A 26,416-nucleotide genomic window follows, 5' to 3' on the forward strand; every position below is an offset into this window, starting at 1 on the left:
GGGGGAGCTGAAATAAAGGAAGACAGCAGCTCGTATTTCCTTTCATATGTAAAAAAAAAAAATCTTAGTGCAAATTTGGCACCTCCCGGGGAGCCTTGTTAATAACACCCTCTGTCTTTCACAGTTCGTAATTAAATCTTAAACAGTGCCTAAATATAGTGTTACCATATCGCTGGGCGGCCAAGATGTGAGTGGACTGAGTGCCACAACCCAGGCGAGCATAACCTGCGCCCGACACCGCGCTTAACCCTCTTTGTACTTTGAAATCTAAACTATTTTTAAAAATGCTCCCTCCCTCCCTCTCTCTCTCTCTCTCTCTCTCTCTCTCTCTCTCTCTATCTGGTGTAATGATGTCTTGAGCATTGCTGAGAGAGAGAGAGAGAGAGAGAGAGAGAGAGAGAGAGGAGCAAGGGAGGGGGGGTTGAGCAAGCAAATGAGAGAGAGAGAGAGAGAGAGAGCGAGAGAGAGCGAGAGAGAGACCGCACAGAGCAGGGAAGGATAGAGAGAGAGGGGAGAGATGCTGGAACAGAGAATTACAGTCGCTCCTGCACTTTCTATGTAGGATATGATCCGATTGCAGCACAGCGCTGGCTTCCTCCGCTCATTTTCACAATTATTTGGGCTTTTTCCTGTTTCCTCCCACACTGGACACTTTTACCCAGTTCAGCTCCACCTTTTATTGAAGGTAATTTAAAAACAACAACCAAAAAACCTACAAGGTAAAACTACTGCATTATATATTATATACTATCAAAAAGATATTGTATACATTTATATATATTTGTGTGTATATATATATGTATATGATATGCATGCATGTGTGTATATATATATATTCCATATATACATCCGCATGTATTTGGCATGTTTGACAGCTGGAATAAAAGCATGCTGCTGGCTTCATCACTGTGAGCACCTTGCATGAGAGCAGTGCTAGTTCACCCGTCCTCTCGGCCGCTGCGCTGCAGTCACAGCTGAGGAGAAGACGCCTCCGCTGGGCTGGAACTGGGACCAGTTTAAAGTGGCGCCGTGTAAAACAGGTGCTGGGCTGAGGGACGAGCTCGGCTGGATCTCCTGGAGGGGCGCAGAACCAGGTCCTGCTGGGAGAACCACGTCCCTGTTAAAGACCATGCCCCCCCCTACATAGGGACTGCACTGGGAATGTTTCTGCTCCAGGTCTTCCCAGTAAAGCTCCCGTCTGCAGGCTGCTTGCTATTGACTCTGCGGTGCCGGCGCTGTCAGACCTGCCTGTTGGACAGCCAGCCCACGGGGGGATCTTGCGGGGAGGCTTTTAAAGTTTTAAAGTGGATTCCCCCTAAAAAGCTTGTGTTTAAGCATGCATACAGACATCTGGAGAGACTGCTGGTATAGAGGCAGCTTGTGCAGGAGCACCAGAAAGCAATGCAATGTTTTAAGGTGTTTCATAATGTATATATATATATATATATATACATTCAGTGGTTTTAGTGCAGTGTACAGATATATACAGCTCTGGAAAAAATTAAGAGACCACTCCAAGTTCAGAAAATTAGGTGGTCTCTTAATTTTTTCCAGAGCTGTATATACATATATATAGATATATGTACATATATTTGTGTGTGTGTGTATATATGTGTATGTGTCTTTATGTACACACACACATATATGTATATGTGCACACAGACACACACATACGTATACGTATGTGTGTGTGTACATGTTCACTTCTGCAGGGTTGTGTATTGGGGTTGGTAATTACACACTGTATAATGTTTCATATTTACTTGATAGTAAAGTTGGTTTATAACATTTTTTATATTATAACATCATCTTTCATGTTGATAGATGTGTGTTTAAAGTGTGAGGAGGACTAGACACAAACAGCAAGCGATTAATGTCCTGCTGCAACATTTGTTTAACGTTAAACTTTGATCTTGTTGCTGTTTAAAGTGGATACTTTTAAGTGTATAGTGTTGTTGTGTGTGCACTGAGTCATTGGGTTAAATAAATATTAATGCTGGTGTCTTATTCATTGAGGTAAGCACATTAAATTGCTTTTATTACTGTATAGAGTTAGTTGTATACAGGGTCTGTTGAAGCTGGGACGGACGTTTGTCCTCTTTTTCACAACAGGCGTTTGGACGCCGTACAAACAGTGCAATCATGATATATTGTATGCCTGCATTACAAAGCTGTTGAATGTTTAACACGTAATAAAGATGATGAAAGTGCATTTAGTCTCCATAACAGTCAGCTTCTTCATCATCGTGATCAGTATATCAACAGTCTTCGTACACAGACATGTAGCAGCAGTATAGGGTAGCTCACCCTGCCTTGTGAAGCTTGCACTGCATAGTATCTAAGTCGCATGTATTGCATATTTTGACAGGCATGCTGAAGGACGACCATAGAAGGAGTTGAAACGCCTAAACTCTAAACTTCTGCACAAACAGATCCATCTCAAAGCGGAAGAGAGGGACAAACCTATACATCTAAGGCTGGAGGAGAGAGAGAGAGAGAGAGACAGAGAGAGAGAGAGAGAGAAAGAGAGAGAGGGACACCCATACTATCGAAGCAGGAGAGCTGCGAAGAGAGGGAGGGAGAGAGGGAGAGCGTGAGAGAAGGAAAATTGTCTATCTTGCAACTTCTGAGACCATCATCTCAATTTAATGTGAATCTGAAAGCCACAGGACTGCATCCGCTCTGTCCGCAGAGACAGCAGGCAGAGAGGGAGGACTAGAGAATATTCCATTGCTTTCTGCTTACTGTCGCTCAGTATTTCTATTAATATTATTATTACTAGTATCATCATCATTAGTATTTCAATACAACAACTTGTTGTTCTTAAAGAAACCAACTTTTAATTCCCCATGGAATTGTACCCCCTAAGACCCTAGTTGTGTTTGGATGTATCGAGTGGCATCACTTCAGATGTCGGGGTCCCTGCTGTTCTGAGCGCTGCCCATGGCTCGGCCAGCTGCCGGCGTTTCCCAGTGGGCTTCCCATCTCACACGCCTCCCGTCATGAAGAGGAAAACTCTGGATCCCTTCCGCCTACTGTGAGATCATCTCCCAGGGTTCTTTTTAAAACCAAAAAAGACAAAACAACAACAGAAAATCCCTCGGGAGGACAACACCAGTCTGCTCTACTCGACTTCTATGGTCTTTACCAGTTCGGATGACCAGACTGCACAAGGCAGACCTTTTCCTCTTGATCCGAAAAGGTTTGATCACCGAAGACCTGTCGGCTCCCCTCTCCCCGGCTCGTGGAAGTGTCCCTGTGCAGTAGGGTTGGGACTCTGAAGCCGAGACCATGGCGGCTGGCGTGGCCACCTGGCTGCCCTTCGCCCGGGCGGCGGCAGTGGGCTGGCTCCCCCTGGCCAAGAAGATCATGCCCAAGCCCCCCGTGGACAAGAAGAGCCGCAACGATGAGATCCTCTTTGTGAACGTGAGTGGCCTCCGCTTCCAGACGTGGAAGAACACGCTGGACCGCTACCCCGACACCCTGCTGGGCAGCTCGGAGAAGGAGTTCTTCTTCAACGAGGAGACCCAGGAGTACTTCTTCGACCGGGACCCCGAGATGTTCCGCCACATCCTCAACTTCTACCGCACCGGCAAGCTGCACTACCCCCGGCACGAGTGCATCCAGGCCTTCGATGAGGAGCTGGCCTTCTACGGCATCGTGCCCGAGATCATCGGCGACTGCTGCATGGAGGAGTACCGCGACCGCAAAAAGGAGAACCTGGAGCGCCTCGCTGAGGACACCGAGGCGGAGATGGCCGCCGACACGCCGCTGCCCCCCGACAGCTCGTCCCGCGAGCGCCTGTGGCGGGCATTCGAGAACCCACACACCAGCACCATGGCCCTGGTCTTCTACTACGTCACCGGCTTCTTCATCGCCGTGTCGGTCATTGCCAACGTAGTGGAGACGGTGCCCTGCCGCCCCCCCAAGGGCCGCGTGAAGGACCTGCCCTGCGGGGAGAAGTACTCGCTGGCCTTCTTCTGCATGGACACAGCCTGCGTGCTCATCTTCACCTTTGAGTACCTGATGCGTCTGTTTGCCGCCCCCAGCCGCTGCAAGTTCATGCGCTCGGTGATGAGCGTCATCGACGTGGTGGCCATCATGCCCTACTACATCGGCCTGGTCATGCCCGAGAATGAGGACGTAAGTGGCGCCTTCGTCACCCTGAGGGTCTTCCGCGTCTTCCGCATCTTCAAGTTCTCCCGCCACTCGCAGGGCCTGCGCATCCTGGGCTACACGCTGAAGAGCTGCGCCTCGGAGCTGGGCTTCCTGCTCTTCTCCCTCACCATGGCCATCATCATCTTCGCCACCGTCATGTTCTACGCCGAGAAGGGCACCAAGGGTACCAACTTCACCAGCATCCCGGCGGCCTTCTGGTACACCATCGTCACCATGACCACGCTTGGGTAAGCCTTGCTTTCTTGTTCCCTCTGTGGCGCTGGGGTTGTGTCTGTAGGGTGAGTGCAGTAATCGGGGGGCCGGAGACCCTCTGTGTCCTCGCCTGCCCCAGATCAGAGTCTGTATCTAAAGTTGGTATATTGTACCACAAAGCACGGTCGTTGCCATGACTACTCTATCGAGGCCCGGTGCTGTGACATCACTGTTCCTGTAATTCACATTCCTGTACTGGAGAATAGAATGGATGGTTTCTGAGGGGGGGAACGATTGGGACTGTCCTGGGAGTGCTTTGTCAATCGCCATTCTGTTCCTAATCACATGATGGCAGTGTATGTCAAATAGACAATACAGAAAACCCAATAGTCATCCAGCTTGTTGATTGTGTTTCTGTGCTTTCGAAGATGGTGTATTTATTGTGAGCTCTTTATATTTTCATACAAGAAAATATGTATTTGAAATGATATTGCACATTGGATAAGTGAGAGAGCTCTACTGTAGCCTCAACCAGGTGTGGCATTTCTAATTGCAACCTTCATATTGACTATTTTTGTGGGCACTTTTGCTGTTCTGCTTAGTCATTTTGAGAACCTGCAGCTCATAAAACCTGATCTGAAACAAATGACTCGACTCACATTTTCTCAGAGAGCGTCTTCAAGGCAGGGATGTTTGTGGCAGGCTGTCAGTGCTGGTGACATGTAAGACACAGCGTCCCTCACGCGCTCGTCTGGGACGTCACCCGCTTGTTTCTTCCTGTGAAGTCTTTCTCTGTTAAACACTGACCCCTGCCACCGCTCGGCACTGAGTTACAATGACGAGAGGGTGTCCTGTTTTTCTTGCGATACCTGCAGTTGTGTGCACCTGTGTGTTAGTTTTAACCTCTGTAGAAAACCCACAGTCACTGCTTTTGTGCGATACATAAATTGAGTTTCTGGAGGTGTGTAGTGTGAAATAGGGATACTGTTGCATATTGTCAGATAAGGGCTGCATCTCTGCGACAGGTGATGCCAGAGTCTGTGTCACCCAGGAGCTGGGGGGAGAGAGAGAGAGAGAGAGGAGACGGAAGTGTCTTTCCAGGTTTTTTACAGGGTGGTCACATTGCCAGCAGATGTCAAAACGACCCCCAGCGTAACCTTATCCCGTCGCGTGACGGCGTTTGTGTGGCACACAGAGGGGAAGGTGTCCTTTAGCAGCAGAGAGCCGTCCTGCTGCTGTTAGTGTCGCTTCCCTAGCCAGCGAGATGCTGCCGGTCACAGCTGGCGTTTCCCCGCACCTATGAAGATGTGTGGAGGTGACATGGGTGCCCTTACAACACGCACAGACAAACACACACACAACACACAAAACACACACAACACACACACACACGCACACGCACACACACACGCACACGCACACACACACACACACACACACACACGCACACACAACACACACACACAGAGGGCTGAACCTGTGACAATGAGCTCAGACGTTCACTGGGACTGAAACGTATTCATGTATTCATTTATTCTTGCACTTTGTATTGCTCTTATCGTATTAAGTCGCCCAGGACAAGCGTCTGCTAATAAATAAATGATAATAATAATATTCATGTAGAACAGCAGTCAGGTGTTCGTTTTTGCAGGCTTTTCATACACGAAACCAATTGAAAAACATAGGTACAACTTTCTTCTGTTCTCTTCCCTCTTCTCCCCCCTCTCTCCTCTTCCCTTCCTCTTATTTTCTCTCCCTCTCTCGTTCTCTCTCCTCTGCTTCTCTCTCCCTCTTACTCTTCTCTTTCTGTGCCATCTCTCTCCCCCTTTTCTTCTCTATTTTAATGTTTCTCTATTTCATTTATGTTCTAATATGCCATTCAGTCAGATATTTTTCCTTCCAGATGGATTAAAGTATACTTTAGTTCTCACATTATCTGTGATCTACTGTGATGATGCACTTCTTAAATGGATAAGTATATTTAGCTCCATCTTCCTGTTATTACAAAGCTGTTGCAGGTGGCAGATATTTAAGTCCGTAAACGAGGACAGTTTCACAGGCTTTTCGGTGTCTGCTGTGATGTCACCCGCCTGCTTCAAACTCCTGCGGCCGGCGGTGTTGTGATAACAGCCCCACACACCAGCCTGGCTCCGCCGCAGTGGTCACTGCAGTGAACATTTAAACAATGAATCCGTGCTTTAATTGACTGAATGTCTCATTTTCCAAACATGCTCTCTTGAGGAAATATTTTAATAGCACATCGAGGCACCGGGGAATCGGGCTCCTCTGAGCACCGCCCGGCTTGCTGTGCTGTTTCCTCATCTTTTCACACAGATCTGCCTGTGATGGGCTGAACCGATGCATGTACACTATTTAATTAATTTAAAATAAAATAAACCCACCAGGGACAGCAGGGAAAATGAGGTTCACGGTGTATTTAATACGATGTCAGATGTTTAGCAGTGTGGTGTGTGTATATAGCATAAATATATATACCATGGCTTCTATATTAATAATCTGCTTCAATAATTCAATGCCTGCCACCCAGCAGAAGTGCATCATCAGCTGGGCTTTACATTTACATCGGCAATACCGCCTGTAACAATAGGGCGCTATAAATATATTATGTGGGCAGAGAAACCATCTAAAATTCCCCTTTCATTCAATTGGAAGTGCTTTCGTTTTCTTCCAAACCATTTGTTGGAAACAATGCGGTGGTCTAGAGCCCTGTATGGCACTGATGCTCCCAGTTAGACCCTCGCCTCTGGTGTGGATGTACTGGGAGGAACAGGTGGTCTTCCCGTGAGTGTGGCGTGCCCCTCCTCTCCCCTGTTTGAGAAGTATGTAAAAACTATAAACAACGAACTTCCTAGAGGAAAACATTTGAACACAACTTTTCTTTATAAAAACAGGGACAAGAAAAATATATGTTTGCAATCGGTTACCGTGATTATGATGTCACAGTGATTCCATGACATCATACATCATACACACACACACAAATATTATGTCAGTGCATTTCTGCATCTCTCAGCCCTGCGATCCCAGATTAACTCCTCATTGATGATGGCTCCCTCGGCCAGGGGGCTGCGGTTCCGTCCGTACGTGGCGATTAGTGCATGCTGATCGACCGGGATGAAACAGACTCCCGTGGGCCTCCCTTACACTCTCTATTTGCAATCACTTGATTCTGTCTCGGGTGGTGAAAGCCTAGAGTTTCTCATTAATGGAGTTCGTATCTCCAGGTTTTCTTGATTTTGTGCCCTTCTATGTTGACGACCTTGGGCCCCAAATTCCATGCTGAAGCAAATCCTCGGCAGGGGCTTCTGAGGTGAACCGTGTCAAGAGTTAATACGAGAACAAACCTGCACAAACCTGCGTGTCCCCCTTCCTAATAGCTATTAGGTGCCCATCTGTTGTGGTGTTGCGTAAGCATCTTCCGGGGGGAGTGAACATGCCCTTCAAACAATGCCAGGATCAGAGGAATTAGTGGCAAATTCACCCGAAAAGTCATTTCCCACTGCGGCATACGTGTCTATGGAAAACTTTCCGTTTTTTGTTTTTCTGATGCTGCTGGTGACACAAATCCATTCTTTCTGCTGAAATAAGAAATAACAGATATACTTTGCTGATGTTTCTCTTTACTGTCCCTTTTGGCTAGTGGGCCGTATGTGGGACAGGATTAGTGGTGTCAATGAAGGGTTATGCGGCCACAATTTTTACAAATTTTATCTGACATTTTTGAAGACTTCATATGGTATGGGATGTGTGTGTAAAAATAAATCTGAAACTTGTCTGCACCTTCCAGTTTATCACTGATATTGGATTTGTGCACTCATTGATGTGTTGGTGCTTTCTCTCTTTTGGGCGTGGTGTTGCGTCACACACACACTCTACACAGGTTATATGAACTGCGTCTCTCCCTCATGTGTTCAGATTCTGTCCGTTCCTAGCCTCTCTCCTTCTTTCATTCTCATGCTGTTAGGAAGTTAGCAGCTCTCCCCCTTTCCTCAGGCACTGCAATGTGCTGTAAGACTGCCTCTCTCTCTCTCTCTTTCTCTCTCTCTCTATCTCTCTCTCACTCTCTCGGTTTCTTCCCCCCTCTGGGCACCATGCTATTCAAGGGTGGTTTGAAGTTCTCAGCCTCACAGAGAAGGAAACACCAGAGACAGTCTCTGCTGCAGCCTCTTCCCGTTCCTGCTCTGTGCTCAGACTCTCTCGGCTCTGGGTCGCTCTGTTCAGTGTGCTTTTCACTCGCAGGTAGACTGAGGGATGCTGGGGAACCAGAAAGCCTGGCAATCGCCAGAAAACTGTGTCTGTGTCAGACTCCAGACTTTTCAAACCATATCTATCTCTTCTCTTTCCCCCCTCTTCTCTTCTCACTCTCCCTCCCCCTCCTCTGCCTCTTCTCTCCCCTCACTTTCCTCACATTCACTCTCAGTATTTCCCTTATCTCTCCTCTCTCCTCTGCCTCTGTATTCTCCTCTCTCTCCTGTCTTCTCTCCCCTCCTCTTCTCCCTCTGTCTCCCTCTCCTCTATCTTTTCTCTTCCCTCTCTCGCTTCACTCTCCCTCCCTTCTCTTCCCTATCTGTCTCTTCCCTCACCTTCACTCTCAATCTTTCCCTCATCTCTTCTCTCCTGTCTCCTCTCCCCTCTTCTCCACCCTCTTCTTCTCCTCTTATTTTCTCTCCCTCTCTTTCCCTCTCCTCTTCTTCTCTTTCTGTGCCCTCTCTCTCCCCCCCTTTATTCTCTATTTTGAATTCAATAAAGCTTTACAACTAAAGTAAAAGTATTGCCAAAGCAGTGAGAACAACTGGCAAAAAAAAATACAAATCTCTCTGTCCAATCTCCCCCCGTGTCTCCCTCATTCTCATGCTCCCCACTCTCTTGCCGCCTCTGATCCCAGAATCTGTCCGTTCTGCAACAACTGCAACACGCACACACACACACACATGCACACACGTGGCTGAAGAAACAGGAGGTCAAAGGGTTAAATCAGCATGCATGTTTTTTTTAGAAAAGGGCACAACCCCCTCCCCCCGATGGTGGACTCTGCATCAAAGCACTTTTGCAGAGAAACACCTGGTTAGGACACATTGAGGACAGTAATATACATTGCAGAAAGCACAATCAATCATCAATGAAAACATGAACACATATATACAGTGTATTTAAAAGTATAAATGCTATTTCTGCACCAAAGGCACAGACTCTCAGATGAGGGAACATCTGCCACCAATTCCCTTTTTCGGTCGTGTTAAATCAACTCACGCCACCAAGCTTATGTCAGGGACTGGGAACAGATTTGTGATGAAGTAGCTGTGGAATCGGACGTATGATGAATGAAACACATTGTAATTATCAGTATTATCATTAGTAGTAGTAGGTATAGGAGTTGTTGGCGAGCGTAACTCTCCTGTTGCCGTGCCGGAGGGAGACACCACGTGCTTCCCACCTGGTCATCTGTCTTCCTCTTCATCTCAAACGCTTTAACTCCCCCTAAGTGTTTGTAATGTCCCGGGCTGTGGAGCCGTTTGTTATTCCTGCCGCGCTCGTTACGGGTTAGCCAGCGCCAGCAGCAAAATGTCAGGTGTGTCGAATGTGTCATATTCCTCCTCCTCCTCGTCTCTCCTGCTCCTGCTAATAAGCTCAAAGAAGAAACCTATTTCTCCGCGGCGGTCTCGCTCCCGCTTGATTCTCTGTAGCGCACAGACGACTGGCAAATAGGAACAAACAAACCAATTTTATGGTCCCGTGAATCCCTAACAGGCAGTTCACAGTTTTCCTAATGCATTAGGCCGGACACACACCAGGAGTCCCGTGTGTCCTGCCTCCAGCTCCGGCTTAAAGGGACAGACTGACCCACTCTCCTGCTTTTGTGTGCAGTCAGATCTGTGTGTCCAAACCCGCAGTGAACGGTGCCGTGTGTGTGTCTGTGCTTGTGTGTCTCTTCGTCTCCGTGTGTGTGTCTCTTCATCTCCGTGTGTGTGTCTCTTTGTCTGTGCTTGTGTGTCAGTCTGCGCTGGTCAGTCTGTCTGTGTTTATGTGTCTTTGTCTCTGTAGTCTATGTTTGTCTGTGTGTCCATTTGCGTTTGTGTCTCTCTCTCACTCTCTCACTGTCCCCGTCGCTTGTACCTCGAGGAGGAGGACGTAGGTAGCTCTCATTGCTCCGTCTAAAAATAATTGGCGTCTCGGAGCCGGGCGACCACTCGCTGTGGCCCTTCTGTCTCTGTGCGGCCTGACCTATTTACTGCCAGCGTGGAGCGTGACGCCAAAGCTGCTGTTCCGGAGATAAAGCGTGCCTCGGCCATGCCCACGTCTCCCCCGCGGGACTCCCAGTGAAAAAGGCCAGCCCAGACAACACACCGTGCCTCACACTGTGCGTTATTGTGCATGCAGTGTTGCTTTATGCCTCACCCGCAGACACGAGCCAAGGCCACATCCATTCGTTTGGCCAGGTAATAAGGTCTCCATTGTGTACACAGATAGGCAGGTGTTAGGTTTGTCAGTCTGGGCTCGGTTGAGGGTGTCAGTTTGGGTGATCTACAGAATTCAGCAGAATCGTTCTTTCTTATTGCTGGATTCCCACCTGGCCTCACCCGCTGTCCCACAGCACACGTTCACTTTGAACCTGAGAGAGGAGAGTGACACACAGACCCCCAATGGCCGCGAGCGCTGACTTTTTTTTCGCAGTCGTTTGAGATAACTAATTAAAGCTCGCAGCGGGCTGACATTTGCTCTCTGTTATTGCAGTTCCTCTGATCGCTGGCTGGTCTCTGACTCTCTCGCTGCCCGGGGTCTTCAGGTATGGTATGAGAAGGGTGTCTTCACTGCTGAACAGACGCCAGTGTGTGTCTGAATGTGGTAGTGTCTGTGATCCTGTTCAAATTAAAGATACATTCTGACATTTTGAGTGTGTGTGTGTGTGTGTGCGCGCATACAGGGCTCTTTAAATCCAGCTCTTGAGGTGCTGTAATGAATGTTTACACCGCTGCTTTGTGACTCAAGGTGCATTGATGCCGACGCGCTCGATGGTGTCCCAGGAGAGAGGCTCCAGTCGGGGCGGGGGTGCTCACTGAGGCTGTTTATTCAGCTGGCACAGGAGGCTCCATTCTCTGGGGTGTGGGGGAGGTGGCCGGGGGTTGTGGGGGCAGTCAATCTGCCAACACATTCATGGTCTTTCAAACCGAGTTCAACACCCAACCCATGAGGGTGAGAGGGTCAGGTAGCCACAGAAATAGCAAGACGGGCAGCGCGTCCCTCGGCAGTGACCCTGGTCTGACCCTGTGTGCTTAAGCCTCTCCAGACAGCTGGTGATTGAGTCTCGCTGGTCAGCCAGAGGTGTGTGTGTTGGGGGGGGATGATCGGAGGCTCAGGGACACAATCAGATCAGCAGCAACGCTCGGGCGAGGGAAGACAGATGTTTGAAATCTGCGTAGCATGGCGATCGCGTCCGAGCACAGAAACATTGTATTCCAGTGAAGTTAAGCACTTCAGCCGTGGGGTCAGCGTGTCCGGGTCTGATTTCCAGGTGCTGGCTGCTCCATTCAAGCGATGGTATCGGGACGCCGAGGCAGGAGGTGTTGTCGTGTGTTGTGTGAGTTGTGCCTGTTCCCGAGCGGCTTCTTTGCCGGACGCACGTAGTGGAAAAAAAAAGATAAAACAAACTGCGTAATTTGAAAGGCGAGCAAGAAACAACTAATGTAAACATAAGAGCCCCTTAGGTGATAATAATTAGTTTTTTCAAAAAAACAAAACAACCACACACACACACACAATTATGCTTATTATAACGCTCCCCACGGTGTGCTGTAGTGATTTGCATAACCATTACGAGGGACGGTGATCTCACAACAGTACCTGCAGTCACCTGACCCAAGTGTGGGCTGCTGGAGCTCAGTATTTTCTTCAAAACAAAAGGGTTAAGTACCAACAATGCCCCGGTGCACAGTGCAAGCAAGACAGGCTGAGCGGAGGCAGGCTGTCTGGGGATGATCTACACGGTAGACCATGGCCTGTGATGTCTCACACCAGGAGAGCGTCCGTCTCTCTCCGGGGACGTTTTCACCCAGTGTCTCATTCATCCCCAACGAGAAGGGTGCTCTCGGCACAGCGGTCCATGTATGGAGTGGATCTGCAACCTGTTGAATGTCCTGTCCTTGTATGTGCAGGGCTGGCGTTCGTGGTTGACAATCCATCACAAGGGCTCCGTTTCCTGTGTGGCTGCGTCACTTTTCAGCAAGCCAGGTTTAGTCGGGTTAGAGTGAGGAAGGCTGGCGTGTCTTGGGGGTCACGGGGAGTTGCACACGTATGAGCCGGGTGCTGTGGTTGGGGCGTGGTGTGCCATACAGCGTGGATCCTGTTTCCTGCTGTTCTTGGCTTCACAGTTCCTCCAGCGATGATCCGAATGGCTGCTCCGCCCTTAAAAGATAACTCCTGGGATGTTGTGTGGCCGCCACGGGCAGATTGTGTTATTTAACAGCATTAATGGGTGCCATGCTGAATACCTGTGTGTTTAAAAGAAGTGCTCCCTAACCCTCTGGGAGAGAATAATGGGAAAGGCTGCATTCGTAATGGACAGCTTTACACAAAGGCAATTGGATAATATTAAACATTATATGTGCAGTTACCAGTGTGTGCATAACGGCACAATAGATTTAACTGCACTTAACTGTCTTGCTTCGGGAATTAAAGTGATACTATGTCGGTTTAAAAGCCACAAAATACGACTCCCAAATTAAAATTAAAGACGCATTATCAATAATTATAATCAAATAAATGGACCACTCGATCCATGTCTTTTTAATGTGGAACAGAGTTGTATTGTCATCTGAAACAATGCTAGAGTTGACTGTTTCCATCTGAATGTAAAAAGCACGCCGGCCATGCTTTCACACGTTTACCTATAAAAATGTTACAGCGTGCAATAACGCTCGATTAGTTTAACGTTTATCAGCGTTCAGGTCTACAATAACAAGTCATGTAAAGCAGGCGAAGTATACAGCCTGTGTTACAGCTGCCTGGAGTCCAGCTGTTCTCATTCATTTCCCTTCAAGCCTTTCTTCGGAACGACACTTCAATTGAACCCGGTTCTGCCCTTAAACCACCCAATTAGGCTGTTCTGTGTGTGTGTCATCTCCTGATTCCTGATTGCTTGCGATTAAAACAGGAAGCAATATCCCCTCGCCTGTTTTATCTACCGCTTTTGAAATTGACGTGTCGCCTCAGACAGATACTTAGGGGAACATTAATTGAAACAGCTGGACTCCCGACAGACCTAACAGGCGCACAGAGACACGTGCTCAGACCGGGCCCGTTCGTTTTCCCCGCGCCGGATCTCAAATTCCCCCGCCTGCCCCGGTGTTCGGCACGGAAACCTAAAAAGCAACGCAAATGATGTCTATGGCTCGGTCTGTCTTCTGAACTGGGTCCTTCTCTGTTGTGTTTTAAAAGCAACACACATCCCATGATCCTGCTGTCTCGGGGCCAGGACAGCGGCTTGACTGTTGACAAGAACATCTCCCCAGAAAGCCCCCCGACCCTTTCTGTAATGAGTTTCAGCTTTGTTTCCTCACAACCCATTTGCCAGCCCCTATGGCTCGGGAGCGCTTTCTGCCCCTGACTGTGATCGATGACCACATGCTCTCTTTTCTCCTTCCTCCCCCATTCATATCCGAGAGCAGCTCTGTCCGTTTGACATGCTGTACCGTCCCCGAGCGAGAGAGGGACCGAGCAGTGTCCTCTCATCGTCTCCCAAGACATGTGTGACACCGTGTTTTCAAGATGAGGGGGTGGGGGGGTTGTGTTGACTGCCTGGTACAACCCTGCCCTCTGTTGTGACGTGTCGTGTCGTGTCAGTCTTTTTGTTTCCTTTTAAATGTTACATCACGAGGGTGAGTCACCGCTTCAGACTCGATAAGAATGCGAGTTTGTAGAGATTGTTGCACATGTCTTTGTAACATAAATAATGGGAATAGCTGTTCACTCCTGCGCTGAGGCGGTGTGACTCACAGTGCGTCTCCCTTCGCGGGGTTTCTCTTCTCCTTCAGCGCAGGGATGCTGCCCACAGCCTCTTGTGGGGGAGAACCACAATCCTGGGACCTCCTCGAGTTTGTGTTGTTTGTTGCAGTGGCTGCCAAGGGTTAAATCAATCTCGCTTTCTTATTCAAATGGGGGAGCAACCTGACTCAAAAAACACATGCACATGCACATGCACACACACACACACACACACACACACACACACACACGCACACACGCACAGACAGGCATGCGCACAGCCCCCTCCACCTCCCTCTTTCACAATCTCTTTTGCTACAGAGCCATTGAACACATTAGCAAGAGGCTGTTTTTCACTCAGAGACGTCGGGAGAAAATCGATATGCATTCCATTGCTGTGCAGGGACGAACACACTCACACACACAGGCTTAAACACACACACACAGTGATACAAACTGCACACTCACACGAGCAGGCTTAAACACACACACACACACATACAGACTGCACATGTCTCGTGCCACGGGTGCATTGGCACGAAAAAAAAACAACCTACATTTTAACATCCGACTACGCCACTCTGATTTGTACCTGATTTGAGTCAGAAAACTCATTCCGCACCCTCCCCGCACAGGACGTTTGGATCTCGGCACACCAACAGGACACCAGGTTCAATACATGTACAATTAACACAGTACAGATCCATAAAAAGACAAAACAATCACGATACATGAGGGACAATACTAATCACCAAAACCAGTTTAAAATGCCATGCTAGCCTGGGCCATAACTATAAAATCCCTACCGTAATCTAAACCAAAAGGAAAAGAAAATATAATGATCCTAACTAAAAGCCCTAAAAGTCTAAACTAAAGCTATTCCCTCACTACACAATACAGTGACCGTGCGCATGCCCCACAGACAGCAACACCACGCTCGGGGCTCTGTGGGATTTCCTCTTCGCAAGCCGATTACCTCTTTACCTCGTCTGTTGTCTCGTCCAGATGTCTCCCAGCCAGGTGGCGCTCTCACCACTACAGTGCCTCCGCCTGGTGCTGCGATCTAAGGGTCAGGAACAAATTGTGCAAAACACACAATCCTCAGGGGAGGCAGCCAGGAGAACTACGGGAGGCACAAGTGGCGGCGGCTCTCCACTTATACTCCAACCCAATGGCTTCTTCCACCACGCGTCAGGGATTGCCGTCTTCTGACCACGGGTTCACCGTCCTCACCAGCCATTCTCCACCCACACCAGGATTTACCGTCTTCTGTTCACAGGTGTGTCATCCACTATACCAGGGACAGCCGTCTTCGCCACCACCGCCACACACCGTCACCTCCTGTCTCATCCCAGTCCCATGCAACCCGCTCTGCTGCCCTCACCCTGGCTCCAGTCCACTCTGTGGTGCAACCTTGCTGCCCATTGGAGGCGGCGCTCTCTCGGCTGGGGGTCTGCAGGCGCAGAAGCAATGCGACCCTGGGGTCTGTGACTCCTTCCCCCACCCGTCCGGGGCACCCAAACGGATGGTCAGGGGTTTGGGAGCCCTGGGGCTGCCCCTCTTATGCCCGCGCTGCCACAAGCTCCCACACGGACAGTCAAGGCACGCACCCACCTTTGCTCTCCCTTCCGTCCACTCAGCCCCCGGACGGGGTGCCTGGTCACTCACCCACTTCTTCGGTCGCCTCTCCTCTCTGCCCTCACCTCATGCACTGCCCAGCCCCATCTACTGCCCAGAGACAGCCACTACCACCTCCCACTGCGTCATTGTGCTACAGCTGCGCATTTCTGGTCTGTTTGCTCCCTTCTGTGCTCTCGTCTCTCCGGTCTGCTCTCCTCTCTGCTGGACCAACCGACCAACCAGCCTTTATCCACCTGGGGGTCGGGGCGCTGAAGGATTCCAGAGACCGTGTGCGGTATGTCCAAAGGAGGGCAGGTGATTCACTGGGTGATAAAGTAATAACAAAAACACACGTGCAAATAATAAAGCAATTAAGCAATTGAGTGAAAAGTAATTAAACAAAGCAAACCAAGTGTAAAGTGAATAATTGATTAAATACATATAGAAACAAAATATGCATATAATGTATATAAAAAGTGAAAAGTTGAAAGTAAATACAAAAGTAATAAAATAGTGAAATACCCAGCTGTCACCATCTGTAACACACAGTCACACACACACACACACACACTGATTGAAACTGCACACTCTTCCTCACACATACACGCACACGCACACACAATGATACAAAACTACACACTCAGACACACATGCAGCAACCAGAGCAACACAAATGGCCCTGTGTAAAGTGTATATCATTATGAGCAACTGAACACACACACACACAAACACACTCAGACTGTGTTTCCCTCCTCTCACACCGAGCCTCAGTGTGGCCCGTGACCGCAGACCTCAAACGAGAGGGAGTTCTCGCAGGTGTTTTTTTCATTTTTCCTTCCTTTCTTTCTTTTTCTTTCTATGTTTTCTTTGTGTTTGACTTGCCTTCTTTCTGTCTTTCTTTCAAAAAGCTGGCGGTGTGTGTAGAGGCATCGTAGCCCGCGGGGCAAATGCAAAGGGTGCTTTGGACATGCTTGTCGATATCTGTGTTCACCCTCACATCAGCATGTGTCTCACGTGTGACGTCTTCTTTGATTGGCCATGATTGGAAACGAGTGGTTGGTAGGGAAACTTGCCGAGGACTTGCCAAGTGCCAGTGCCAGTGCCAGTGCCAGTCATTGGAAATTAATACTTTGTAGGTCGCAAGGGTGTAAACAAATTAACTGCAATGACTCGATAGCAAAATGTTTTATTGATGTTTAATATTAAATGGAAAATATTGGTCAATATAGCTAGCATTAAAGGCAAAATGATCACTTTCCCTGTCGACCATGTGATCTAGTGAGGAACCTGCCTGACAGAACTTGGCACCTGCCCCGCATGTGTCCAAACCTCGAGCTCGATACTGTCAGGTCTGGTTGTGGGTTCCTTTGCGAAGGGTGAAATCTCCCTTTAACCCGGCACATTTAGGGTGAGGTTAATCAACGCACAGCTAAGTTTGACTTCAGCCATGGTTCAGTCTCTAGTCTTCAGTCTCATCGGTCATAGAACTGCTAGCATATTTCCGTGGGTAAAAAATGAAAGCCTCAAGGCACCCCAGAAAGAGGCCCCCCACCACTCTACAATCCACCTGCCTGTCCGTCTCCCTTCCTGCCCTGCCCCGTGTCATACGTCCCCGTGAGTCGAAGCGGGCCGGGAACAGAGCGCTGAGTGATCGATCCCCCATCATTCCCTCCGCCGTGACACCCCGCCATCAGCCGCGCATGGGCGCTCGGCTTTTTAATCACAGAAGGGCGTCTTTTTTTATGGCGCCAGAATTAATAGCTCTGTGAGGTGCTCAACTTTGATCGCTAGTTTCAATGTCACGGGGAGTGAGAGAGGGAGATGCGTGCCGGACTGTGTTTCTCCTACGGGAAGGAAACATTTTAATATTTATCCACCTCGTAGATTTCTGTGCATTAAAATGTAGTGACCACCATGTTGAGAGCTGGCTAACCACTTTTTCAGCCTCCGATCTTGTTGTGAGGGTGCAAGGGTGATAGACTGTAATTAGAGTTATAGACTCGTTTAGAGTATAGAGTCTGTTAGTAGTTAATAAGATCTTGTGGGTGTCCAATTGTCAGCGCATCAGTTCGATGAAAGAACTTCAACCAGAACTACAGAAGAATTAGTTTGTGCACACCTCTGAGCTCAGGTGGCTTTCTTTTGATTGTCACGACTGAGTGAGTTTATTACCAGGAAAATAAAACGAGAGAAGGATATGAACAATAAACCCAGACCAACAACAATAACAAGGTTTGTGTGCTTGTCGTTAACGAGCTTTTGTGTCCTGGTTTACATCACGGCGGGGGGCAGAAGTTATTTATTTATTTGAATGTGCCATTGTGTAGTGAAAGTGAGACAAGCCAACTGCATGATTAGCAAGACTTTTTTCTTTGTTTTGTTTAATTAAGAAAGTCTCAGAATCTAACAATAAGAGTCGTAACAATAAATTGTCAGAAAGAAGAATAATTGCCGACTCCTGCTGTTCTCCTTTGCGCCGTCGTCTCCACGGTTTGACAGCGAAAGCAGAGGCGGCCACGATGTGAGCGCTTTACCAGTTGTACCAAAGTTGAGTCCCTGTGTCTCAATAGGACTGCACACACCGTCATACACACCGATACTGCAGACTGTACAAACACACCACACAGGTTGATTTATGGCATGGTTTGGCTACGTCTAATACACCGCCGATCTGCAGTGGACAGCTGACAGTGTCTTTCACCGGGTCAGAGTGCTTAAAAGCCCTGGATTAATGGAGTCTCTGCAACTAAAGAGTGCTGTTTAATAACGGCACATTGCGAGGCCTGTCTCCCCTGCCAAGTTATTCCCACAGCCTGTGCTTCTTCAGCAATGAGAGACTTCCAATTGTCGTTTGAATGCATTTTGTTGTCTTTCAAGACACCCCAATGGACTCTCGCCTGCATCAGATGTGTTGCTTGACTAGATTGCCCCCAAGTAGTACAGTAGTGAGATAATGCTGACTTATTATAACTCTGGTTGTCACAATTCTACTGATTTTAATGCTCCTAAGAGTGCAAAACTGGGGGGTGATCAGCTTTGTGCCCTACTGTACCCTTGTTATAACAATAGGCCATAATAACAATAGGCCATGATATTCAATGTGTCACAATGTGTGGGCACGTGTGAGAAGCTGGGAGCTCATCTGTGCACTTCCTTCCTCAGCAAAAGTCTTATATTCACTGGCAGCCAGTGTGGGGAGGCTAGGAGGGAGGTGAAGTTTAATTCAGTATTAATGCAAGGGTTTACAAGCTCCATTTAACGTTTGAAAGTAAAAACTTGGATTGCCTTACACTGCACTAATTTGTTGTCTTTTGTGAATTGGCTCTTCATGAAATAAAATAATACATAAATGTGAAGGCTTAGCAAACTGCACAAGAAAATTTAGCCTAACAACCATCGCATCGTATCGCTGCCTGCCCGCCCCAATTTCATTTTGGAGTCGCTAATTATCTTTACTTTCATCCCCTCCCAAATTGAGCAGTTCTTAATCAGCCATCCTGTACAGGCACAGGAGAGAGAGCGAGAGAGAGCGAGAGAGCGAGATGACACGCGCAGGCTGCTCTCTCATGTCACTTTTACACAGAGCTCTCTCCAAAGACAATAACAGCTCACAGCTCGGTTTCAATCAAAACGTTAACCCCATCCCCCCCCATCCCCCCTGCCAGTCAATCGAAGGACGTCTCGTTGTTGTTGTTGTCCTCCTGTGGGCTCCTGCCTCTATTTTGGTCGAATTAACCAGTGAGTGTTCCTCTCACAAATCACAGCTGAAATTGCTCTCTGGAGTGCAGCAGGAGAGAGGAGATGAATAGAGGTCATTGCTGTGGCACAGGATGCTATAATGGCTGTTTATGGGTTCCCTCAGTGGGTGAAAAATGAAGAGCAAAATTAGCAATTTGTCATCCCAGGAAAGAGTCCCTGCTCTCGTAAAATAATTAGAAGGCGTAATCGCACTGCTGGCCTGCTCCCGTTGCGGCCCCGGCCACCGTCCTCCACGCTAATATCGTTGTCTTATGATGACCGTGACAATGACCGGCCTTCGCTCTGATTGCTTCCGAAAACGGTTTTAATTGTCCAGTGCACGCGGGATCTGTGTCCCCCCGTATTATGGGACAGCATCTGCCAAGAGTGGGGGTCCGGCCCGTGATTTGTCGGACTCCGCTGGGCGCTGGAGGCCAGACATGCCAGTTTATTCACTGCTATGTTTGATCGTGACACTAAGTGGGAAGTTAGACTCGAGACCGGGGGCACTCGGGCATTTCGCCCATGCGGTCTGCCAGTAAATCAGCTTCCAAAGGGCGGTTAGGCGGTTTGTTTTATACATGCACAACTCTTGCTGTATCCAAGTTATTCCCCTCTTCAATCCTGCCGTCCACCTCAACATGATTCAGGGTTTTATTTATTTATTTCTCTATCTTTTAAGGTTGTTTAAACTGTCACAATGTCGCAGATGTGGGTGTTGGTGACTGCAGTGTATCCCAGTTAAGTTGAGCCCCCCCCACAAGTAAGTGGTGTTCTCTTCCAGGATATGCTGGTGTAAGTAATCTCCCTCCCCCCCACCCACTATTTGACTAATTGCATGCCATATTCGTTAAAGGCTCAGTGATAGATTTTTGGCCGCCGGCGCAGGATTGCACACTCCAACAGTCTCAATCGCCGCGGTCCCTCCGTTTCTCTCTCTCTTGCTCTCTGCGTGCGACTCTGTGAGGGAAAGGCGGGGGGGCTCAGGTTGCAAAGGAGCTTTGTGTGTGTGAGAGAGAGAGAGCGAGTGAAAGCGTCAATGACTTCACATGCAAATGAGTACAAACGAGCCACCTGCCCCGTGTGAGCCCAGGTGAGAAGAGTCCAGCTGTGATTCGGCAGGCTGGTGTCTGGACTGCGCTGAACTACAGACAGGTCAGCCACAAGTTTGGAGTCGGATCTCCCCCCCCACTGCACTGTATTGCTTTAAAAAACGTGACTCCAAGATCAATAAGCTCTGCTACAGAGACGCATCTGCTCTGAGAGGAAACATAGTCGAGCAACAGTGATTTTCACCACAGTTCTGTGTCTCCCACACACTCCGGTTGGCGTTGGCGCAGCTGCAGGCGCTTGGCAGTGCGGACCCCCACACAGCACCCCCCCCCTCCACCTGCACTTTTCACAGACTGAAGACTTCCAATCCCCCCCGTGCTCGGCTCTGCGGCGCCCTGGAGAATCAAAAGGAATCATCATAATAATCAGCCAAGCTTGTCATTCACTCGCCTGGCCCCCTCCCCGGGAGAGCGCTGACTTTGTTACGGCCCTGGCTGAGTGACTGCAGAGGGTGGCTGAAGGAGAGAGGCGCGATGGCGGGGTGTGGGAGAGCTCTCGTCCCCCAGGACCACCCTGCTCGGAGTGCGGTGTGGACTGGGGGGCCTTGTTTTGCAGTCCAGAAACAGCAAGCTATAGCACGACATTGATAAACTCGTAGGAATCGCAGCCCATGCATTGTCACTGCCACCTCTGTCCCACCTCACCTCTGCCCTGCCTGCGAATCTCTAAAGCTGAAGTAGAAGGTCTGTCCGTCTGTCTATAAGACAGTATATCAGTCACTGTTATGTAATGTGTATGCTGTCCTCCTACCTCCTGTTAACCCACTCCACATCTTATCCTCGATCTCAGAGGGAGACGCTGTGCTTGTTGCCCCCAGGCCCCTGAGCCCAGCGCTCCTGCCCCCTCCGGTCCTTGTAAGCAGCCATAGAGGGCAGAGCAGAGGAGGGTTTTGCTTTTTGTGTGGTGAGAAACACCAGAGGCAGAGAGCGGCTGCCCAGACTCCCTGGCCAGGACATCTGCTTGTGGGACCAGCGCTGATTAACTCCCGCGTTGACTTAATCGCCGGCACAGTTTGCACAGCTGCCACCGAGAACGGGAGAGTTTCACCCTGGTGGTAAATGACCGTTCTGATTGGTCGAGGAGGCCTATACGATTTTCAGTAGACCAAACAAAACCATTTAACTCTCAGCGCTCTGACAGATGAGTGTATTAGGGAGGCTGGGGCACAGGGGGAGAGGGGGTGATCTGTATCCTTACTTTCTTGGTGGGGGGGAAGTATGCAACCGATGGGAAAATGTGATCCAGTCGAAAATGTATCATTCCCCATCGGAGATGTAGGTTCAGTCCTTAAAAATGTTTTTCTACGCCATCGGTGAACTTGAGCGAGTATTGCCCGCTACTTCGGTCATCACAATTGGACTAGAAAGGAGAGAGAGAGGGATGTAGAGAGAGGGATGGGGGTGGAAGGAAGGAGCCCCTTAAACCACCCATCTCATTAAGAGTGCAGTTAACAGGAATTAACACGATGCCAGGCAGCCTGTCAGCTTCTCCTGCTAAAAACAGATCCGGGATTATTCTGAGACGTTCAGTAATGGAGAGACGGGCGGTGCTGGTGATGTAACCCACTGAGGACTGAAGTCTGTATCATATGCAACAGCCTCCCACACTTGTCATTTTGTTATAGGAGGGTGTATTGCAAAGGTACCTGAGCACATATACAGTTCTGGAAAAACTTGAGACCACTGCAAATGTTTCTTAAATCAGCATCTCTACATGTATGGCAGCCATTCCATTCCATTCATATTTGTATTTGGAAATTGGGAGAAATGTTGTCAGTAGTTTATAGAATAAAACAAATATGCTCATTTTACCCAAACACATACCTAAAAATAGTAAAACCAGAGAAACTGATCATTTTGCAGTGGTCTCTTTTTTTCCAGAGCTGTACATTCTTAAAAATGTTTTTTCTCTATCACAGACATGATTGTCTTCTGTCTGCCACCAATGCCATAAAATGGTCAGAGATTGAGTCCCAGTACGTTTGACTAACAATGAAGAAAAAACACACGATCTAACAGAAACTAACGAGTAATTCATCGGCTGGTTTGTTACTTCCTCGAGAGTGGCTTCCTGCTGCTCTTGTAGTAGATCACTTTGTCTCTCCCGCAGCACTCCCCTGTCTCTGAAACTATGAGCGCAGAAGACACAAACGTTCAATAATGGATGGGGTGTTTTGGGGGGAATCGGTGCAGCTCCTCATTGTGACGTGTCTAGCAGCAGGTCTTCATGATTTTACAGTGATAAGGATTATGCAGTCTCTCTTCTTCTCCCCTTCTCTGTTTCATCAGCGTTGCACTGGACTGAAGTGACACACAACAAGGTGTGTGTTTAAAACACACACACACACATAGACAGGTTACTTGTGTATCTGTATGTACAGGAATGCATTAGGAAGCCACTGCATTGTAATCAGGAACAGATTATCTATATTGTACCAGAGCGCAGCTGACAGTGAAACATGCAAAGTGGAGGAATTACAATAAAGATGTGCACACACACAATGTAGTACATTTCACAGTACAACGGGATAACTGAGCAACACACTGAGATTAGTGCAGATTACAGGTCGGGCAGCCGTCACCGGATTTAGACTGGAGTACAATAGCGGCTTCTGATCGAGCATGGCGCGTTCAGTAGAGCGGCGTTGGGGATAAACGCTCGCAGGTGGAGGGGCGGAGTGTAAAAAATGCACACGTGTAGCAGCTGAACGATCCTGTTGGTTTGCAAAGAGGAGTGTTTGATTTAATGTGTCAGATTTTCTCAGGAGCGTTACTGGAGTGGCCTGTGATGTCATGGCATCAGAGAGGTGGCGGGGGGGGGGGGGTTTTCCGGTTGGATCCTCTCAAGCGCGGACTTGTGGGGTTTCGAATGTTATTATTTCACTTGGCCTGCTTGTAGGCTTGTCGGAGTCTCTCAGAGGAGAGCCGGGGACGCAGCCCGTGCTGGTAAACAAGTCAATTCAAGGAGGCCGGGGAAGGAACATGGAATCCCAATCCATTCTCCTGCAAGTTTTATAAAGCTTTCTATCAATAAATAATTACAGAGAGATTGCGCTGCTTTTCTGATGAAGGATGGGGGGCTGGGGGCTTCTTGGGAAGGGAGGGAGGGCGGTGGAGGGGCGGTGTTGAACGTGCAATGCGATCCATGAAGCTGGATGAAATTAATTGAGAAAAGAGTGGAAGGTTGCAGTGGTGTGGCGAGGGGCCGTGTCAGTCCGTGCCTCGGCTCCTGATTGGCTGGCCTCTGAGCGCTGCTCCGGCCTTGTGGTCCCAGAGCAGGCTGGTTCCAATCTGATTACTCGTGTATTTCCAACACTTTCATCACTTTACTGTAACGTCTCCTGTTCCCACATCTCCATGTTTCTTGTGTGAACTGTAAGTCACCCTGGTCAGCGCGTCTGCTAATAAATAAATAATAATAATAATAATAATAATAATAATAATAATAATAATAATAATAATAATAATAATAATAATAATAACAGTGGAAGTGGCTTCTCCCAGCTCACTCTCCAGGCTCCCAGCACTCTTGGCCCTCGGCCCACTGGGTTAATGGACGAGGCGCTCGGAGCCGGAGACTGACACCCCACTGTATCACACGGGTCATTATTAAAGAAGCCTGTTTTCACATCCAGAAGTGTGCTACCCCCACACCCCCCACCCAGCGGTACACACGATTGGTCAGCTGTCCACAACTGACACACCGCTCCTCTTCCCTCTGTCGTCCTCCCCCCTCTCTCTTTCTGTCTCGCTCTCTCTCTCGCTCTGCTGCAGTGCTCTCTGCGCTCTCCCTGCGATCTTGCTATTCAATTATCTCACATTGAATCTGAAAGCTTTCCTGGCAGTTACCAGATGTACAAATACAATTTCAGGGATAAAGCAAATTTGCTCTGTGCCCTGTTGTTTTCCAAATTGATAGCCCAGATCCCGGGCCGAGGATGATTTTCCGTGGGTGAGGGGCTCGATAGAAAGGCACAATGTGGGGCAATAATGACCCACAAAGGCGTTGTATTGGGACGTATAGGGAGTCAATAAAAGCTGCTGAAAGGAGGAAAAGAAGGTGCACTTAGTGGAAGGAACATCTGAGGTTGATAAGCCCAGCTGAGTGGCATTGGCCCCTGTGCGTGGCTGAATAGGATTATTATACGTATGCTAAACATGAATATATCATTTTACCCAGTTATAAATACTGGATATCGTGCATCAATTCTTTATGGGCCGCCAATGAAAGCCTGACAATAGGACGTTTCCACTCGCTGGGTGTTTCTCCGCATAGATTCATGTTACAAGTATCAAAATATTGGGTGCGGGAGCGATCAGATTTGGCAAACCTTAGACTGCGGTGAGATGAGAGAACAGACGTGACAGGAGTCTGACGGGTAACCCCTCCAATCAGCGAGTGACCCCGCTTAGCTGCATTAACTCTTCGGTGCTGGGCTGGGCTCTTTCTAGTCAAATGAAATCGCCTGCAGTCAAGTGTAATGAAAGCCATTTGCGAGCGAGGGCAGGATGCCTGCACAGCGATGCGTCGCTAAGCTGTAACTCATTGAGAACCTGTCACTACTGCTCTCTCTCTCTGCATATGATACATGTGCTCCTCGTCAAGGTACGCTGGGTTGTATTGCAGTGCTGGGCTGTGTGGAGGTTGCGGGGGGTACGTAGAGGGACAGGTGAGGGCGGTCGGGGGGAGTATCTGTGGCTGAATATTCCTACTTGGCTCAGACACCATTCTCATGACTTGAATTCCCACGAGGGGTGTTCAGACCAATCGGCAGCCTTGGCATGATCTTGTCTGCAAAGGGGTTTGGTCTTTATACTGTATATCTTTTTCTGATTCATGTAATGTCTGCGAGTCGATGATGATGATGACGATGATGATATGGCAATAATAGAAGTGTGGGCAGAGAAGGGAATTGGAAGGCTTATTGCTTTTATTTAGTTTTGAACCCCCTACAGTGCTGCGCCACTGAGTTATGATTCCCCTCAAATAGAGCCACTGCGACGCCATTGCCTTCGGTGGCTTTGAGAGACTCCAATTAAACATGGCCTTTGTTTGTTTGTACATCTCCTTATTGGGATGTGTGGTTTGAGAACAGACTCATTAAAAAATTATCAAATATATCATCGGCGGTGCTACAGATCTCACTAAGGAGCTGCTTAGTTGTCCCTGTGATGTTGAGAGCCTCTGAGACTCTTTCATGTCGGTACAAAAACGAGAGATGGATTGAAAGATGATTGAGCTTCCTGGCACTACAGTTGGCTCATTTGGGGGGTATAGGATGATTTCCATTGGCTCTTCTACTAGGGATGCTCATCACACTTGGAGGAGGTGACGTCTATTAGAGAGTGTACCTGGCAGTGTTCTTCTTTCAATTAAATCCATTAGCCGACGCGCTTGCTAATTAAGTAACCGATCACACTGTATGTTTGGCTGGCTTGAGGGGAGAAGTTTTGGTCTCTCGAATCAGGTGAATAAAGGCATCCACATATATCCGAGGAACAGTAAAGGAGCTCTAGAGCTGGTGTTGAAGCTAATGAGTTTCACAGCAGCAACTGAGCTTCCTATACCGACACAG

At 48.5% G+C, this 26,416-nt stretch overlaps 1 protein-coding gene across 1 annotated transcript in view; it reads left to right on the forward strand.

Annotated features, from left to right (window-relative positions):
- The first annotated feature begins 516 nt into the window (after positions 1–516).
- Positions 517–26,416, forward strand: part of LOC136753975 (potassium voltage-gated channel subfamily D member 1-like) — a 45,664-nt gene continuing 19,764 nt past the window's right edge. Inside the window, exons 1-2 of the mRNA XM_066710353.1 lie at positions 517–719; positions 2,369–4,406. Coding sequence (XP_066566450.1) covers positions 3,292–4,406 — 1,115 coding nt within the window. The 5' untranslated portion in view covers positions 517–719; positions 2,369–3,291. The remainder of the gene's footprint in view (positions 720–2,368; positions 4,407–26,416) is intronic.

The sequence above is a fragment of the Amia ocellicauda genome, chromosome 7 (assembly GCF_036373705.1).
Source record: "Amia ocellicauda isolate fAmiCal2 chromosome 7, fAmiCal2.hap1, whole genome shotgun sequence".
In the NCBI taxonomy this organism is placed as follows: domain Eukaryota; kingdom Metazoa; phylum Chordata; class Actinopteri; order Amiiformes; family Amiidae; genus Amia; species Amia ocellicauda.